The sequence below is a fragment of the Lutra lutra genome, chromosome 8 (genome assembly GCF_902655055.1).
Source record: "Lutra lutra chromosome 8, mLutLut1.2, whole genome shotgun sequence".
NCBI classification, from domain to species: domain Eukaryota; kingdom Metazoa; phylum Chordata; class Mammalia; order Carnivora; family Mustelidae; genus Lutra; species Lutra lutra.
Window position 1 is genome coordinate 118,130,930 of NC_062285.1, and position 18,910 is coordinate 118,149,839.

At 50.0% G+C, this 18,910-nt stretch overlaps 1 protein-coding gene across 1 annotated transcript in view; it reads left to right on the forward strand.

The window, feature by feature from the left end:
* The first annotated feature begins 1,760 nt into the window (after window positions 1–1,760).
* The window catches only part of PLXNC1 (plexin C1), a 144,125-nt gene continuing 126,975 nt past the window's right edge, over window positions 1,761–18,910 (forward strand). The window contains exon 1 of the mRNA XM_047740059.1: window positions 1,761–3,301. Within this exon, the coding sequence (XP_047596015.1) occupies window positions 2,237–3,301 (1,065 nt within the window). The 5' untranslated portion in view covers window positions 1,761–2,236. The remainder of the gene's footprint in view (window positions 3,302–18,910) is intronic.

Below are 18,910 nucleotides of genomic sequence, written 5' to 3' on the forward strand. Positions count from 1 at the left end.
ACCACTGTGAATGCAGAATACGAGAGCCACTGCTGGGATGGTGGGATTCTTTAACTGCATGGCAAGGGCAGAAACTTCTGTTTCTCTTCTGCTTCCTGCCTCAGCCCACCCTCTGTCCCTCCAGCCTCCCCAAGCTCCTTCTCCTGCCTCATCCATCAGCACGGGGGGAGAACTTGAAGTACTATTTTAGAAGTTGGAAACCTGTGGCAGCTGCTCCTTCAGGAGGGTTCAGCATCTGGAGGAAGCCCATTCACCCCATTCCCCCCACCAAAATAGAGTCCATCTAGAGTTGGGGAGCCAGGAAGGGAAGGAAGAAAGGTGATGTATCCCATTACTCTCCCTGGGCCCTGTGGCCTGGAAGCAGCGGGTGAAGGGACAGAGATCTTTTTGCAAAGATGCGTCAGGGTCCTGGGGAGCCCCTTATTACACCCCCACCCCGGGGTCACCTGCCAGACTCGAAGTGTGCTGTTGGTGCCATCAGCTGCCTCAGGAAGCTGGGAGGCATTTGTGCTTCCTCTGAGAGATCATGAACCTACCCCCACATGTGCAATGATTCAGAAATTCACTGTGCTCCAGAAATTCTTGGTGGCTTTGGGGGCACCCCTGGGTGGATTGGTGAGACCTCAGAGGGCCCGAAGAAAAGAAGTGGGAAAGGATGAGGCAGAGAGAGAGCCTCTAGGGAATAAAGGGTACCTAGCTCTAAAGTTAGAAGGCTAGGCTGGGGAGGGCAGGTTGGAGCATTTAACTTGGGGAACTTTGCAGGCCCACTTGCTGAAAATGATCTCGCAGCCTTATTGGATGGGCCACAGATGGCACCTGGCTAGAGCAAAATGTGTAAGCGGCCCTGAAGCTAGACAGGGATTTGAAACTCACCTCTACTGTTAACCAGAGGTAGGGCCCATGAGAGTTCCATAACCTCAACCATGATCATTCTCACTACTAAATGGGGATGATGATAACAACAGTCACTAATTAAAAGGGTTATTAGGGTATTAAACGAGTCTTAATCCATGGGGTAAATTTCGAACAGCAGCTGGCACGTAGTTAGTGCTCAATAAATGTTAACCAGGAACATTAAGGCTAGATGGTGAGTAGAACTTTCTAAGCGCCAGGTCTGGGAGCCTGGGACTCCGTTGCCAAGGGAGATCAGAGAACCTTTTCAAATATGGGAGCTCTGGCCCTGGGGATTGTCCAGAACCGGAGTCTCGGCGCCTGCCTTTCCCCCACCTCGCTCCTCTGACCCGGGGAAACCCAACCCCTGTGGCGGGGACACCTCCGTCCCCTGAGCCTCCGGCTCGTGCACGTCTCCTGCGCGCCTCCCCAGGGCCTCCCTCCCGCCGCTCCACACCTGTCAGCCGCCCTGCAGCCTCCCTGTGGCCTGAGTCCTGGGCCTCAGCTGCAAACCCTCGGCGCCCTAGGTCCTCGCTCCCCGGTGCCTGGCGCATCCCCCCGGCTGCTCTCATAAACAAAACCCGAGCGTTGGAGCAGCCCCGCGGGCGGAGGCGCGCGGGAGCCCGCTCCGCATACTGCTAGCGCGCCCCGGGAGCCCCGGGAGAGCCAAGGGGCGATGGTGGCGGCCGCGGCGGCAACAGCAGGAGGCTCAGCTTTGTTATGAATAGATGAAAGAGGCCACCTACACAGTAACCCAAATTACGAGACCTTCCTCCTCCCTATCTCACCGAATCAAGAGGGGAGGGGAGATGGGCGTGGAGGGAGGGAGGGCGGGCGGGCAGGAGGCGGAGGGCGGAGGAGGAAGAGGATGAGGAAGGGGGCCAGTTGCATCCCACTTTCACAATGGGAAAGTGAAACGCACAAGCGCACCCAACCTCTCCAGCCCTCCCCGCCTGCCTCGCTCCCCTCCGCCCGTCCCCTCCCTTACCCTCCGCGCCTCCCCGCGAGCGCTAGCGCTGCACAGAGGAACTCTCCGGAGAAGCAGGGCGAGGAGGAAGCCGCTCCGGAGCGCGCAGGGCTTGCAGCCGCCGCCGCCGCCGCCGCCGCCGCCGCCGCCGCCGCCGCCGCAGCCGCCACAGCCGCCGCGCAGGCTGCCGGAGCGAGCGGCCCCGCCGCGTGCCGCCCTTCCTGCTCTCCTTCCCGGGCGAGCCGCGGGGATGAGGCGGCCGCGGGAGCCCGAGCGCGCGCAGGAGCCGCCGCCGCCGCCGCCCGCGTCTCAGTCGCCGCGCGCCTGAGCCGCCGTCGCCGCCGCGCGCCCTGCCCGGGGGCGGCCCCCCCCAGCCCCATGGAGGTCTCCCGGAGGAAGGCACCGCCGCGCCCCCCGCGCCCAGCCGCGCCGCTGCCCCTGCTCGCTTATCTGCTGGCGCTGGCGGCGCCGAGCCGGGGCGCGGACGAACCCGTGTGGCGGTCGGAGCAAGCCATCGGAGCCATCGCGGCGAGCCGGGAGGACGGCGTGTTCGTGGCGAGCGGCAGCTGCCTGGACCAGCTGGACTACAGCCTGGAGCACAGGCTCTCGCGCCTGTACCGGGACCAAGCGGGCAACTGCACGGAGCCCGTCTCGCTGGCGCCCCCCGCGCGGCCCCGGCCGGGGAGCAGCTTCAGCAAGCTGCTGCTGCCCTACAGCGAGGGGGCGGGCGACCTCCAGGGGCTGCTGCTCACCGGCTGGACCTTCGATCGGGGCGCCTGCGAGGTGCGGCTGCTGGGCAACCTGAGCCACGGCTCCCTGCGCAACGGCACCGAGGTGGTGTCGTGTCACCCACAGGGCTCGACGGCCGGCGTGGTGTACCGCGCGGGGGACCAGAACCGCTGGTACCTGGCGGTGGCCGCCACCTACGTGCTGCCGGAGCCTGAGACGGCTAGCCGCTGCAACCCGGCGGCGTCCGACCGCGACACCGCCATCGCCCTCAAGGACACGGAGGGACGCAGCCTGGCCACGGAGGAGCTGGGCCGCCTCAAGCTGCGCGGGGGCGCGGGCAGCCTGCACTTCGTGGACGCCTTTCTCTGGAACGGCAGCGTCTACTTCCCCTACTATCCCTACAACTACACGAGCGGCGCCGCCACCGGCTGGCCCAGCATGGTGCGCATCGCGCAGAGCGCCAAGGTGCTGCAGTTCCAGGGCCAGGCGGCCCTCGACTGCGGCCACGGCCACCCCGACGGCCGGCGCCTGCTCCTCTCCTCCAGCCTGGTGGAGGCCCTGGGCGTCTGGGCGGGCGTGTTCAGCGCGGCCACCGGGGAGGGCCAGGAGAGGCGCTCCCCCGCCACCACCGCACTCTGCCTCTTCAGGATGAGTGAGATCCAGGAGCGCGCCAAGAGCTGCTCCTGGGACTTCCAGACGGCGGAACAGAACTGCGTAAGTCCTGCCCCCGGGGCGCCGCGGGGAGTGTTGATGTTGGGGGCCGCCGCCGAGGCCGAGCAGGAGGGAGACCCGGTTGCCATTCACCAAGTCCCGGATTCCCACAGCTTGATGGCTGCCGAAGAGCCGTTCTCTTACTGTCTCCGAGACCTCGGGCTGCCCTAAAGCACAGCCGGAGTTCCCCAAAGGGAGTGGAAAAAGGGAGGTGGAGAGGGTAGGAGTTTGGCTGAAAACTCTAGTGACTGCATCCCAGTGCCATCCTTCTCTGTCCAAACGACGCTTGTTTGGGGCTGAGCCTCCGCAGGCAGCCTACCCCCCTCCGTTCCCTAATCGCTTCCCCAGGTGCACGGTCTTAGCAGGCGTGTGGGTTTGACCCTTCTCTACACGGTTACCAAACACCGCGCGCTGGGCAGAGAAGGCGGTTGAACCTAAAGGGCGCGCTGCCACACCCCAGCCTTTGCGCCCCCCTCCCCAAACCAGCAACACACGTGATGTGGTCAGAAGAGTTGCTAGCCTGCTCAGCATGGGTCAGTGCTAGTCTAGAAGAGGGGCTCCCGCTTGGGGGAACAGAACCCTCGGCGTGACCCGGTGTGAGGGGGCGGGGCTGTGGCTGTGCTGTGAGTGCGCTGTGGTCTCCCGGGGGGAGAGGCAGGGGAGGCTGAGGTCTCTTTGTGGATAAAAGCTTCAGCCTGGAGGGGAGAGTGAGATAAGAGGTTGGGATGCCGCACAGTTTCTAGGCTGCACGTTACCGGACTCGACTGTGGGGCTCAGGGACACCACCCCTGTGTTGTGCCCAGCCTGCCAGAGCTCAGGTTCCCGCCCCCGGGTTCTCAGGGCAGCCACAGCTTGACTCTTGAGATTGGCAGCTCTTTGACTGGAAAATAAAGCGGCGGTTCAAGAGGGTCCAGTTGATGGGGATTAGGGAGCCATTGTGCACTTCTCAGAGGCCGTTTTCCTTCCAAGGCTGCTGGCACGTCGACTCCACATATGGCCCCTGAGAGGGGTCCTGCTGAGAGCCTCCTTTATAACTGGACAGAAATCAAAGAGCAGAAATTAACGGCTACAGGTGTTGCCATTGTTTTGGGGTAAAATGCGTCAGAGAGGAAGGGGAGAAGTCTCCACTTGGAAAACGTGTTGTAGTGATACATTGTTGTGAACAGGGGAGCCTGGGCTCTAGGTATGGTAATATGTGTACAGAAAAACCCTCCCAGCCCCACCCACCCCTTTCTCTGCCAAGCACATCTTACCAAATATTCACCCTGTTATCCAAGGAGGGAAAAAGAAAAAACAAAACGGAGGTCCTTTCAAAGGTTCCTTAGATGGCCATTTGCTTCTCCCTCCTTGCCTATCAGTTGTGTGCTGGGACACGCGGGTAATGCCTTCATTTAGTTACTGGTATAATTTTTTAAAGCATAGGTAACAACTAGTGCTCCCTAAATGCCTTCGTCTTGCCATACACATATACTGTTTCATATGTTTTTATTAGATGTTTAGCATCTGAGAGTTCAAGTGGGGCAGAAATCGTTGCCTTCTACTCCTCCATGGAAAGACTTGAACGCACCTCCAAATGTTACTTAGTGCCAAGCTTTAGGCATCCTTGGTCTCTGGAGTTAATGACAAGACAGCTCAGAGGCCCACAGCGGGTAATAACAGTAGAGGTCCAGGCCCTGTCATCTGACAGCTGTGTGGATGTGTGGAGCCAAAACAATTCTCTTGACTGCCTCTCTGTACCCGTGGGGTGCTGGAGGACTTCGCTCCTTTCCAAACCCAGCAGGCATCCCGAGTGCACTCCGAATCCACGTTTTGGCTGGATCAGGTGTTCCTACTTGCTCTGGGATGAGGAGGGGAAGGGGGGGGCAGTCGGAGAGCTGTTTATCCCTCTTCACGGGAGCTTCTGGAGAGAGCTCTCCCTTGGAAATCAAGCCAGGTATAAATACACACTGCCAAAAATCTGGAACCGGAAAAATAAATAATTAAAAGGGGTCCCTCCGCAGCCTTTCTTGCTGCTGTTATTTATCAAGAATTCCCAGTGTGCTGAGAGCTGTGGATTCTGAAAGACAGGGTCCCTACCCCCTGAGCTTGTCATCCAAGTTAAATAATATACTCTGGTTTAAACAATAGCATGTCATGGCTGCACAGGTGGGAGCTTGGAGTTTTGCTTTTTTTTTTTTTTTTCCCTAATTTAAGTAAATTCCTTGCTGCTACTACGCATTTAAAGAGCCTTAATGGAAGTAAATTTCAAGAGGGGTTTGAATGGGGTGGGGGGAAAGGTGGTAGGTTTGATGAAAAAGCTGACAATTTTTCAAACCTATTAAACAGGCAGATAAGATACTTAATTCAACAGCTATTTGCTTGGCGCCTGCTTGTGTAAACAATGCCGTGTGCTGGTGCTACTGGATTTGCCACTGAAAGGACAATAGCAGGTTGCAGCCCCATTTAATGGGGTCACAGGATCAGCGTGCCCCCGATTGTCACTCAGAACAATGATGTCATTTGATTGCATTTGTTCTGCATTTTATTTTCTGGTTTTGAATGCATTTTGGAAAAGGCAGGCTAAATTACAGGTGCCTAAAACCAGAGACTGACTTGAAACGCTCTAGAGGGAGCCTCAATAGACTCCAACAGCAATTCCTTCAGGGCAGACCCAGGAATTTTAACAGTAACCCATAGGCAGTGAGGCACAAGCAGCTGGATTGGCTGGCCTTCTCCTTTCCTACTAGGTGGCTCTCTCTTCTTTTCCATCTTCAACCAACCACGGGTAGCAAAGTGACAGGAGTGACTGGGTTGTGTTTTCTCCTTTCTCCTTTCTTGGTTCTCCTAGGTCAGTGGCTTCCGCTGAGGATTAATTTACGAGGTGCTTGTGCAATGAGTGTGTACCCAGCTGTTCACACGCTGGGTCTTTACTTTTCTGCCTTGCCACCAACTTTGAATCGCTTTCACAACTAGAGCAGGTTACCTTCAGCCTGCACCCACGCCAAGGGAGCTGATTTCCGCAGCCCCTTTCTCTGATGACCCTAATAAGTATTGGTACAGCACTTCCCCATATATTATTTTTTCTCAGCCCCTGATCAGATCTAAAGTTGATTCTATGAGGAACAGCCCCATCTACCTGATAAGGAAACTCAAGAGAAGTGACTTGCTCAAGATAACCAAATAAGTGCCTGAGCCTTCTGGCTTAAACTCAGATCTTGAAAGTCTACCTCTGTATTCTTCCCCACCACTCTAGTGCTTTTCAAACTTTCTCTTAAAAGACGCAGCTACCAACCTCCCGTACAATGTAGGGTTGAGGCTGATCGGTGCCCTTTAAAGAGTTTTAAAATTTCATGTGATTCCCACCCTCCCCCACACCCTGCCCCGCTCATTCTGTTAAATTACATGCAAGTTCATGAACTTCCTTCCCCTCTGAACTCCTGCTACTCTTGCCACACCAACATACCCAGAGAAAAGTGGACGCACGTTTCCAAGTCTGGCTGTTCCCGCAGCGGCGTGACCACCATAGTTGGGTCCTGGGGTTGCTTGTGGTCTATACATGGTGTCCACCTGCTCCGTAGACACTGAAGGTGGTGTGTTTTTAATAACTGTCGGCTAATAACTGTGGTGTGTTTTTAATAACTGTCGGTGTGTGTTTAAATAACTGCCGGGTGGATGCTTGTAGTTCATTCTTAGCCCTTGTGGGGAGACACACGCCCTTCCACACTCCTGTAAGTCCAAAGCCTGATAGAATTTAACCGTCATGTGGACAACCACAAAGACACTCACGTGCTCTCCAGCAGACAGTCACCCAAGATCCTTCTAGCGGTTGTGTGCAGAAGTAATGTCCCAGGATCTCTCTGCAGCGCAGACTTGTGCATTGCCTCTTGACCTCAAAATCCACAGTCTTCCTGTGATGTTTATTCCTCGTTTAGTTTCTGTTATGATCCTGTCTAGCCATTTCGCAATCTGAAGACTAGCTGGTGAATTCTCCCCCTCTACACACATCTGAAACACAAGGGTAGATCTAGAGGAAAAAAAAAACAAAAAACAACACCCCCCCCCCAAAAAAAACAACAACAAAAAAAAACCCCCACAAAAAACCCAACACCGACTTAGAGGGGAAAAGCAATCATAGCTACTGTCTACTGGGTTGTTCTAATGGCCAGGCTTTGGGCTAAGCCCTTGACATGCCTTATTTTCAGTTGATCCTCACAATCCTCCTCTGGGGCAAGGACTGAAGTTGCTACCGTGATTTTATAGACGAGAGAATTGAGGCCTGGAGAGCTTTGGTTAGGTTCCACAGCTGTGAAATGGCAGAACATTTAGAACTGGCAGGGGTACGGGGCGCCTGGGTGGCTCAGTGGGTTAAGCCGCTGCCTTCGGCTCAGGTCATGATCTCGGGGTCCTGGGATCGAGTCCCGCATCGGGCTCTTTGCTCAGCAGGGAGCCTGCTTCGCTTCCCTTCCTCTCTCTCTGCCTGCCTCTCTGCCTACTTGTGATCTCTCTCTGTCAAATAAATAAATAAAATCTTTAAAAAAAAAAAAAAAAAAGAACTGGCAGGGGTGGGAGGGCTGACTTGTGGACCTGAGCTTGTGAACCACCGTCGCAGGCCGCCCAGCACGTGAATGTTGGGTTCTGGTGTCAGTCCCAACTTGTTTGGAGCAAGTCAGGCCCTCCTGACTGCTCTGATAAGATCAGCTGTTTGCGGACAGTAGACATGAAAGAATGGAGCGTCCATGGCTCCAAGAACGGCATTCCTCTTTTTGCAGATTGTACAACCAAGAAAGTTCAGACTCTAAGAGGGCCGTAGCTCCTCATCTGTCAACCTTTGGACTGTTTTGACATTCTTCATATTAAGGCTCACAAATGACCTTGGGGAGACCAACAAGGCCTCAAGGGGCTTCTCCCAGTCTTTGTTCTTGGACACAAGCCAGCTCAGGTCCTGAATTGAGAGAGCTCAGCCTGTTAAGTCTGGGTTACGGCACCTCTTGTCTCTGTTAGCAGCCACAATTAAAACACGAGCCCCAGAAGGTTCAGGAATTGGTAGCATTTTGTTTCCTGTTGAACGCAGAGTACTTAGCCTAGTACCTGGTGTGCAGTTAGGACTTGAGAAATATTTGTGGAATGAGCCAATGCAAGGTCTTAGAGGATCCTGTTGGAAATGTTTCCTTGCTTAGGAGCAACACTTTCTTGAGTCTGTCCACTTCAAACTGCTTTAACCATTGGCTTTTTTTTTTTTTTTTTTTAAATGTCTGATGTGTCAGAACCTCTTCCTGAATCCCAGGCAATCTGGCATTCCTCCACCCCTCCAGGCCTTCCCAGAAATCCCCATTGATTGGAAGAGTCAGACTTCTGGTCTTACCAATATGCGAGTTAACTTTGACCATGGAAACCCAGCATGGTTGGAATTCCTATGATATAATTTCAAAACATGTGTGATTGTGCTTTTCCGTGATGGGAGGAAAGGGCTTGACGCCGCAGGGCAGTGGTTCTCAAAGCGTAGTCGCTGGACCAAACGCATCAGATCAACATCGCCTGGGAACTTGTTAGAAATGCACATTCTTGGGCCCCCCATCAGATTTACTAAATCAGAAACTGAGTGGGTAGGTAGCATTTTCATTTTCTTTGGGTAAATACCCAGTATTCCAGTGGAATTACTGGATCCTACGGCAATTCTGTTTTTGACTTTTTGAGGAACCACCATACTGTTTCCCAGAGTGGCTGCACGAGTCTGCATTCCCACCAGCAGTACAGAAATGTTCCTTTTTCTCCCCATTCTCACCAACACCTGTTGTTTCTTGTGTTGATTTTACCCATTCTGACAGGTGTGAGGTAATAGCTCTTCGTGGTTTTGATTTGCATTTCCCTGATGGTGAGTGATGTTGAGCATCTTTTCACATGTCTGTTGTACTTCTTATCCTCTTCTAATTGCTCAAAGCAAATACCTAGAAAACTTTCTAAACTCTTCCCATTTTTGAGCTTGTATTCTGAGTCTCAAGAACCTAGAGGTCACAGTTTAATTAGCCCCTCCACTCTTGTATACAGCAGTCTATTTGCAGTTCATTTCAGGATGGGGGGTGGATTTCCAGAGTTTTCCACTCTCCTGTACATCAGAACCAGCTCACATCTTGAAATTCTTTGAGGATCTATCTTTCGAGCATCAGTGCTCATACGAATCTCTGCGTTTAGGCACAGTTGGTTAGGCGAAACAAACATCTACTTGAGCAAGCTCAAATCAGGGGGCAGAGGGCTTAGAGGAAAGAACTAGGTGGAATTCCATGGAAATCTGGGAATAGGAGCAGGACTGTGTAGTGGTTTCAGGCACAAACTCTGGAGCCAGGTCAACTGGGACCAAAGGCGCCATGTATAAGTTGTGGGACCTTGAGCAAATTACTTACCCTTTCTGTGCCCCAGTTTCCTCATCTATAAATCGGCATCCTGTTTGCTTCATAGGACTATTGTCTGGACTAAGGAGTTAATATGTCTTGGATAAACCCCACCTGACCCCTAGGAAATGCTGTGTATGTATTTACTGTCCTCACCATCAGGATTATTGATAGTAACAGGATGTGGCTTCCTCGATATGGAGTTGGAAGGAGGTTCTGGACCCAAGGCACTCAAAGAAGCTCAGCAGCAGGAAGTAACAGTTGCTCATTCTAAGGTTCTACTGTCAACATGACTTAGCCTGGCTACTTCCCTCTCTCCTGCCCCCAGTGCCCTCTTCTTCCTCAAACATCTGCCTCTCCAGCCCTCCACATAAATGCTGCAGCCTGCTGTGATACCCACTCTACGTTTCAACAGCATTTAACCTTCTGCTTTGGCTCCCCACTGGCAACAACAATCTGTATTGTTTACTCAGATTTCCAGGAAAGAGATCGCATTGCGTCCAGCTCACCTTTTCACACCAAATTAGAGCCCTAGTTCAGGATAGGGATTTCTGGTCCTTGGGGCAAGATGCCTGGCCCAGTCAGAAGGAGGGGAGTCAATATGGCGGATTCCCTGCGCGTGGAACGGTGAAGAACCCCACTGTGGACGCCATGTCATTTATAATAACACGGTACCATCTCTCCTCCCTCTAAGCTTCTTGATGTTCTCTGTCTTCCCTGAACGTGTGGTGGCCCGTGGCTGATAAGGACTGAGGCCTGCTCGGGGAAATCCCAAAGTCTGCTGGTGGGGTGGGGCATCAGGGTGGGGGTGGGGGTAGGGTAATTTGTAGGACTTATGGGTCTAACCTGTTTGTAGGAGCGAACTACTACTGTAGAAGTAGTATTAAGTTTGCTGTTTAGCTTTTTATGAAATGTGCCCAGAGTGGGGTTCTTTTGGTCTTAATGTTCTGTTTTGAGGAAAATGGTAATTTTCATACTGTCACGAAATTAAATAGAATTGTGACCTTTTCCCCCACAGTCTGTGGCTGAGTTTTATATTGGTTTGTCTGCCTGAGAGTTATAGATACTGTTCTCCTGGGAGGAGTTACGGTGGGGATCTGACCCCAGGAAGCCTAGTCTTGCTACGCTGGCTGGTGGTCTCAGCAGACATCAGCACACCTTTCCTGTAAAAGTTAGCCCGTCAATAATCGTGGGCTGTATGTGCCACACACCTGGTGCTGAGTGTGCCACTGTTGTGTGCAAGCAACTGTAGATGATACACATGAGCAAATGGGACAGCATGCCAATAAAACTTTATGCACACTGAAGTCTGAATTTCATATAATTTTCACATATGAAATATCCTTTTCATTTTTTTCCCCCATTTTACATTTAAAAATGTAAAAGCTATTCTTAGCTCCTGGGCCATTCAAAGAAAAAAAAAAAAAACCCAAACAGGCGGCGGCCAGATTTGGCCCACAGGTGGGAGCCACCCACCCTGCCTTGATGGCAAGGGGGAGAGTAAAGCAAGCCTGTGCAATGCCAGGGGATGTGGTGAGAGGTAGCCAAAAGACCCAGTTGATGCCCTTAGACAGAGGGTCAGACTCAGCCAGGAAAGATCTTGGGGGCTTCAAAGAGGTGATGCTGCAGCTGTGTCTCAAAGCTGTGTGGAGGAGGCAAGGAAGGGAGTTCCAGAGAGAGGGGACAGCTTGCACACAGGCGGGACGTTGAATAAGCTTGCAAACCACAGGTAGCTCCCCCTGGCTGGGAAGAGTCTAGAAATGAGCAGGCAGGGCCAGATGGCCACAGGCTTAATGAGACAGGCAAAGATGGCTGGATTTTCTCCTGATGGTCAGTCGCTTTCAGATCTTCCAAACGCGGTCCTTAACAATCAGTCTTAACCAGGAGCTCCATATGAGAGAGTGGTTAGTACTCAGCATTGACCTGCTGCACTGGGTGAGCCCCTGGCCAAACATTGGGACACAGCGGGCAGCAGGGGTTTGGAGGTTCCGAGAACCCTGTGGCATGCCCTTCCCCACCTTACCTGTCCCTGAGGCATCTCAGAGGAACTTCTAGGATTCTGCCAAACAGGGTGTGAAAACCATAGCCATGGCTGATGGAAGACAAGAGCGGAGCAATATGCAGACGTGATCTGATGGTGTTCTAGAGCGATTACTCAGAACAGTGGAGAGGCGAAACCGTGGATCAGAAGGATGCTCACTGGTTCAAACCAACAATTTATTGAGTTTCTATTACATGCGAAGTGTTGTGCTAAAATACTTCTGTCAGTGGTAAATAGAAGAGATACCATGTTAGCAAGTAAAGAATTTTTTTTTTACATTGGAATAATAGCTAGCATTTATGGAGCACCTACTGTTACCAGTGGTGTTCTAGCACGTTAGCAACAGAGGCACAGGCTAAGGTTGTGAGCTTAGCTGGTGCTAGTGAAGGTTCTGTTTAAGCAGTTTGAGTTGACACTAGGAAGATGAGAAAGGATGTTTGTAGATGGCCCCTTGGAGAACTGGGACACAAGCATACCTTGCACACTGGGCAAGTGCAAGGGCTCAAAGGGGAATGACTTGGCCAGCTGAAAGAACAAGGTTAGCCTGGTTGGGTACTGGGGAGGGGGTGAGGGAAGAGGGTTGGGGTAGGAGGTTGGAGAAGGCAGCAGCAGTAGCCAGATCCTGTAGGCCTCACAGGCTGTGGGAAGGAGAGGATGTTTTATTCGCAAAGCATGGAGGAGCCTTGGAAGGGAAGTGACATGATTGGCATTGAGTCCCTAGATAATGCAGTTCCATGGGGAGTGGATGGAAAGGTAGCTCTGGCAGAAGCAGGAAAAGCTTCAGGCGGAAAATGATGTCACCTTGGTCTAGAGTGGAGATGGTGAACATGGAGAGAATCGCATGGATTCTGTGGATTGCAATAACCCAGCTGAGGGGTGTAGACGATATGAACCGGGGTGTTGGCAGTGAGAGTGGAGAGGGAGGGATTAAATGAAATAACTTTTTAAGATGTAGAATTGAGAGGTTTTGGTGACCAGTTGGAAGACAAGTTGAATTTGGTTGATTTGGTGATGCCTTTGGGACAACCAGGAAGAGTCACCATGCAGGCGGGGGACAGAGAAGTTAGGGACTGGGGACATGCCAGGCTCAGTGTTCGGCTCAACATGGTGCTGTTGAGGCTGGATGTGCCTCCAGGGGAGTTGCCAGGTCTGTCTGTTTCCCAAGCGTCATAAAAGGGTCTCACACCTAGCGGGCCCTCAAAACACATTTGTCCAACGGGAAAGGTGTTCTCCATTTCGCGGAGAAGATGGTGATTCTAGCACGGTGAACTGAGAGCTTCCAGGAAGAGGTGATACCTGGAGCTATGTTGATAGGAAGCCAGGAAGCCCAAAGGGAGGGGCATTTCCCTGTGAGGGAATGAAGCTGGATTTCTTGTTGCTCCCCTGTCACCCCCTCACCCCACCTAGTCTTGGAAGAGTCTGCTGGAGAAGCAGTTGCTCAAACAATCAGCTGTTCCTAATCATTGCTCACTGACATCTTCCCAAGGCTCCATTTTCAGCAGTGACCAGTCTTAAGAATTGGATTCCAAGTGCTCACCCTTCTTTCTCTGAGGCAACAGGAGGGGTACCTAGCCCAGAGCACCCAAGGGTTGTAGGTGTCACGGAGGGCCGGCCTCATGTGTGCAGCAACATCTCCGTGTCCTCGACCCCAAGGGCTCCAACCACCTTGGAGCCCTTGTGCCATGGACTTCTGTGAAGCCTGTAGATCCTTCTCCAAATAATGGTTTTAGATGCATAAATAGAAACGAATTACAAAATGAACCAGTTATATGGCTACAGAGATAGAGCAAACTGCTTTTCAAATTGAGCTATAGTAATATGTCTTTTTTTAAATATGGATTGATTTATTTGAGAGAGAATGAGAGTATGTGTGCACAAGTGGGGGGAGGAGCAGAGGGAGAGAATCTCCAAGCAGACTTCCCACTGAGCTAAGAGCCCATTGTGGGACTCGATCTAATGACCCGTGGGATCATGACCTGAGCCAAAACTGGGAGTCGGATGCTCAATGGACTGAACCACCCAGGTGCCCTGAGATGTAGTAATATATCTTAAAATATTAACTAGCAGAATCTAGCAGCAGTAACTCCCATAATTTCAAAGTAGAGATGAGCCTAGATGATATTTAGAGATATCTGAACAACTATAAAATGATATGAAAATAATTCGATTTCTTTTGGTGACAAAGTCACAGTTTCCATTAATACTACTGTGTCCTGCATTCATAATTAAAGAAAATGCTGTATTTCAGTTGAAGTTAGGTGAAATGCAGGTCCACTTGGATTTTTTTTTATAAATACAGTACTGTAAATGTATTTTCCTTTTGATTCTGTTAATATTTTCTTTTCTCTAGTTTACTTTATCTTAATACGGTATAGAATACATATAAGATACAAAATACATGTTAATTGATAAGGCTTCGGGTATACAGGTTATGAGTTGTTAAGCTCTGGGGGAGTCAAAAGTTATACACAGATTTTCATTGGCATGAGGGGTTGGCACCCCTAACACCTGTGCCGCTCAAGGCTCAACTATAACTTTATTTTTTTAATCCCCGAAATTCTAGCCATGAACTGTGGATCCCCTCCCCAAACCATTCATTTCAGATGCTATTTCTGAAGCCAGCAACGTGAAATGTAAAGTGTTGTATTTTCTTTCAAAGTCTATTTCATTGGCTTATTTTGATAAGAGGGGGTTTATTCCCATTTGTATTTTACAGATCACACCCTTGTCCAAGAGCAAGTGCTCCATAAATGATGGTGGGTAGGTGGACGGTCAGTGGTGGATGGGGAGACAGGTGATGGTGGATGGAGAAAAGGCTCAGACAGGTTAAATGACCTCCCTAAAGACTCACGACCCATAAGTAATAGAGCTTGAACTTGAACCCACGTTTTTTAAACTCTAAATCTCTTGTTCTGTTTCTTCTTCCATGATACCATTATGCTATTTTCATTTTAAAGAGTTAACCCAATGTGAGGCTGTGTTTATAAATTATGGTATTCTAATCATGAAAAAACAGTCCAATTATTCTTTTTTGGTCAGAGAACAACCTAAAGTACTTTGTTCCCATGGGAGGACCATATTTTCTGCAAACTGACTCTGTAGACTGCCTATGGACTGAAAGGGCAAGAGACCCAGAACTTTCTCTTATGACTTGCGGAGAAACTGTGGATGTAAAATTTGAAGAAGGCTAAGATGTGTGGTAGTAAGAGGTGTGGGTTAGTTAGTATTGCTCCCTAAGGCAGAACCAAGGTCCAATGTTCACAAGGACAAATTTCTGCTCAATTGCAGAACTCAGTAATGATTAGACCTACTTACCAATGTACCAAGGTTGCCTGATAAGATATTGACTGAAAGAATTCAAACATTGATCCACATATTTATTCATGCATTCAATAAACATTTATTGACAACCTATTGCATATCAAATGCCTAGGTGTATGCTGCCTTCAAAATGAAGAATCAGAGAAACTATTGTTAGAGCTGGGAGTCTACTGGGAGACAGATAATAAATAAAATTTTAAAACAATCTTGCAGGGAAAAGTGGAGTACTATGATTCATAATAACTGAAATAGGGATGGAAAGGTCTATAGTTACATGTCAGCAAGGAGATGACATTGAATTTGAAATCTGAAAGATTAGAAAGATCCAGTATACAAGGGGAACTAGAAATAACATGTGCAAAGGCCCTAAGGCAGAAATATGGTAACATGTTAAAAAGTCTCAAAGAACTGTGGGAATTGAGGTGGAATGGAAGAGAGGACTGGTGGGAATAAATGAGAAGAAGTCCGCAGGGATGAACTCAGGTAGGATCTGGGGAGACATCTGGATGTAGTTCTAGTGTGATGGGAAGGTGATAACGAAATTTAGGCAAGGGAATAACATTACTTGCTTTATGTTTTAAAGGATCACTCTAACTGCTGGTCAGAGAAAGATTGTAGGTTGAAAGGGAGAGATCAGGATGCTCTTGCAGTAGATCAGGAGAGAGATGGAGGGTGCTTAGCCTGGGGGCAGACTATGGAGATGGAGAAGACCAACGAGATTATTGGCAAAGCCAGCTGAGATTTTTCATGTATGGCTGTGGGGAGTGACAGAAAGTAGCTGAGGGTGATTGGTGATACCTTTCATCATGTTGGGGAAGACTAGGGAGGAACACAGTTGGAGGCAAGAAACTTCTAGATAATCATTTTCCAGCAACTCCAAAACCTTGTGATAGATTCCAGTGGTTCTCAAGGAGAAAGATGCCATTTGTTCAGTATGTAGAGATGTGGGGGAAGGAGCTTTCATACTTAATCAAATGACAGGATGGGGGCACTACTGCCATTTTATGGACAAGGGGTCAGGGATGCTAAAAGTCCTATATCACACAGGACCGCTCCCATGATAAAGAAATACCCCATCTAGAATGCCAACAGCTTCCTTGTCCGAAAACATTGGTGTAATGAGAGCTTTTCAACTCTAAGAATGTAGAAAAATGTGTTTTTTCCCCCACTGTCAGCCATTCATCTCTTTTTGTGAATTATTTGAGTCAGGTTCTTTTCAGAACTAATTGACTGAAATTAGCCACAGGGAGCAGATGGAGATTTTGATGGAGGAAGAGGTGTAAAGCAGGAAGGAGGAAGGATAAATCCTGGAGAGTGGGACTTTGGCGGTGGGTAGGGCTTCGAGGCTGACACTGAGGGGTTCAGAGGGAGGAGAGAAGACAGAACAGCAAGTGGGAACAGGCAAAATTCAAACTTCATTCTGTGTTTCCTGCGGTTTGACTGCTAGTTGCCTGATGCCTGCTGGAGTACACACTGTCCAGCCATGTCCCCAAACTTCCCTTCTCCACCCCTTGTGCACACTTTGAACTTTTCCTTTTGATCATTTGAGTCCTCAGGGTAAATTCTTCCTTCAGAGGATCAGAGAGATGCTGTAAGCTTAGAACCCAAGCAATGTTGTGTACTCTAGAAGAATAAAGAGAAGCAACAGGAGTCTTAATGGCTAATGAAATCACAAACTTTTGTGAGAAATTGTTCTTTCCATCTCTTCTAGCTTAATAAAGATCATCTTCTTCTTATTTTCACGTACAAGGTTTTATCTGAGCCTCACAACAATGCTAAGAGGCAGAGCATATATATTAGTCTGTCCATTTTATAGATTTGGTCATTGAGGTTCAGGGATATCTCAAAATCAAGCAGCCCATAGGGGGCAGAATGGGAGGAGAGGGTGGGGTGTGTGCGTGTGTGTGTGTGTGCGCGCGCACGTGCATGCATGCGCACACATACGCCTGCACAAATCTAGAGTGTACGACTCTACCTGAGGTTTCCCAACCACAAGTGGACCCCTGGTGAGTTCTAGGAAATGGTGAAGAAACTGTTTCAAAATAAGTATATGCCAAAGGAGAGCTGGATACAAAAGTAACTGCCCAAGAGGCATTTTCTCAAGGTAGAAGTAGTGAATAGGCCCCCTGTTGGTATCTTTCCTGGAAACACCAAACTGAGGGAGTCTTTTCAGCACCTTAGGAGTAGAAGACTTGACTCTTGCTGGGTCCCTAACACTTGAGGCCCCTCTTTCATGCACATTGCCTCCTGCTGTCCCCATAACAGCTCAAGTAGGGCTGGGAACAGCCTCCATTAGGCGTGACGAGTCAGGCCATCTTTTGCATGGTAGGAGCAAGGCCACGGTGTTACTCAGCTCTGGAGGTGCCATTCACCCCAGAATACATGACTGGAGCCCCCTGGAGTTGTACGCTGGGAGTGTGTATTGTCAATGAAAGGTCATATAAGGGTGCTGCCAGGAGGGCAAGCTGTTTCCTCTTGTGATGGGTCCGCTGCTCTCTGTACACTCACTCTCACACACACACATGCCTGCCAGCCCTCACCCTTCTGGGTAGCCTTGGTTCCACTTTGGTACATGGAGCCTCTTTTTGAGCCCAAACATTGTCTGAGACCAGGTAGCTTTTTCCCCTCAAATGGAGAAAACTTTTCTTCTTCAGGCTAAAGCGTGGGCGTGACATCGTGGTTAGACATGGCAGGCGGGAGAAGCAGAATGACAACTCTGAGGGAACCAAGAAAGCCCAAAGGGGAGACAAGGTTTAGAGCTAAATCAAGATTGGATTCTGTCATGAAAGGCAGAACTGGCAAAAGCATCATTACAAGGCATTAACCTTGTTACACGAAGACGAACAAGCAGAGGCTGGGATTCAGAAATAAATTACACATAATAAACTAGACAGAATAGGCTGAGAGCAACATTAGCGATGACGCCCTAAGGGGAGAGAAGGGCAAGATAGAGAATAGGCCAAAAAAAAAAAAAAAAAAAAGAGTAAGAATAATCTTTGGAAACGGGGCCGGCTACACATTTCACCCCTTTTTCGGCTTGGCTCCCTAGCTATTAACTTCACTTCTGTGAGGAGGTGTCTCTGAAGGCTGTCTCTCTTTTGTTTTCATTTGCTGGAATGAGCGTAAGAATGCCACTCAGAGGGCCCCTTTTTCCATTCACAGGGACTTGTCCATTTCTGTGTGTTTCTAGCACAAAAGAATCCATTTCCATTCAGCCAGAGCTACCCTTAGAGTTTATGTGAGGTCCAAGCCGGCTCTTTCCTATTTTCTTCCAGGCTCGCTGATGTAATTGGCTGTGCAATCCTGACTGTGGCCAAGGTCTTCCACGGTGAGAGGAATAAGCGTCAGCCAGTTCTTGGTCCCTCGTAGCTGAGGAAAAGCTAGAGTCTGGTGTCACGTCCAACAAGACTCTCATTTCTTGCAGCAACTTGCTTTTGGTTGCAAGTAACAGAAAACCCATTCAACAGCAACTTAAACCGTAGCATCTGTTGTTAGTAAATGTTTAAAGGTTCGAAGCTGTGCTCCATGGTGTTCTCAAGAGCCTAGGCCGTTATTTTCCCCCGCACCGATTTTAGCATGTTGATTTTCATCCTCCATCTTGAATCTTATGGAAGCAAAATGGCCACCACACTGGGCATGGGGGCCTCACACAACAGTTATCAAAGGGAGCAAGTGAGGGGAGAGGGCAGATGGACTCTGCTCAAGAGCTGCTGCTTATCGTAGAGATTTATTCTCAGAAGCCCCTTCAGTGAACTTCCCCCATCTCACTGGCCCAAACTGGACCATGCTCGAAGGAGTAGGAAAGCAAATACTTGGCAGTGGAGAATGAGATTACCCCATGGCTTAGACCCATCATGGTTTCCCAGACTACCGGATCAAAGTCAG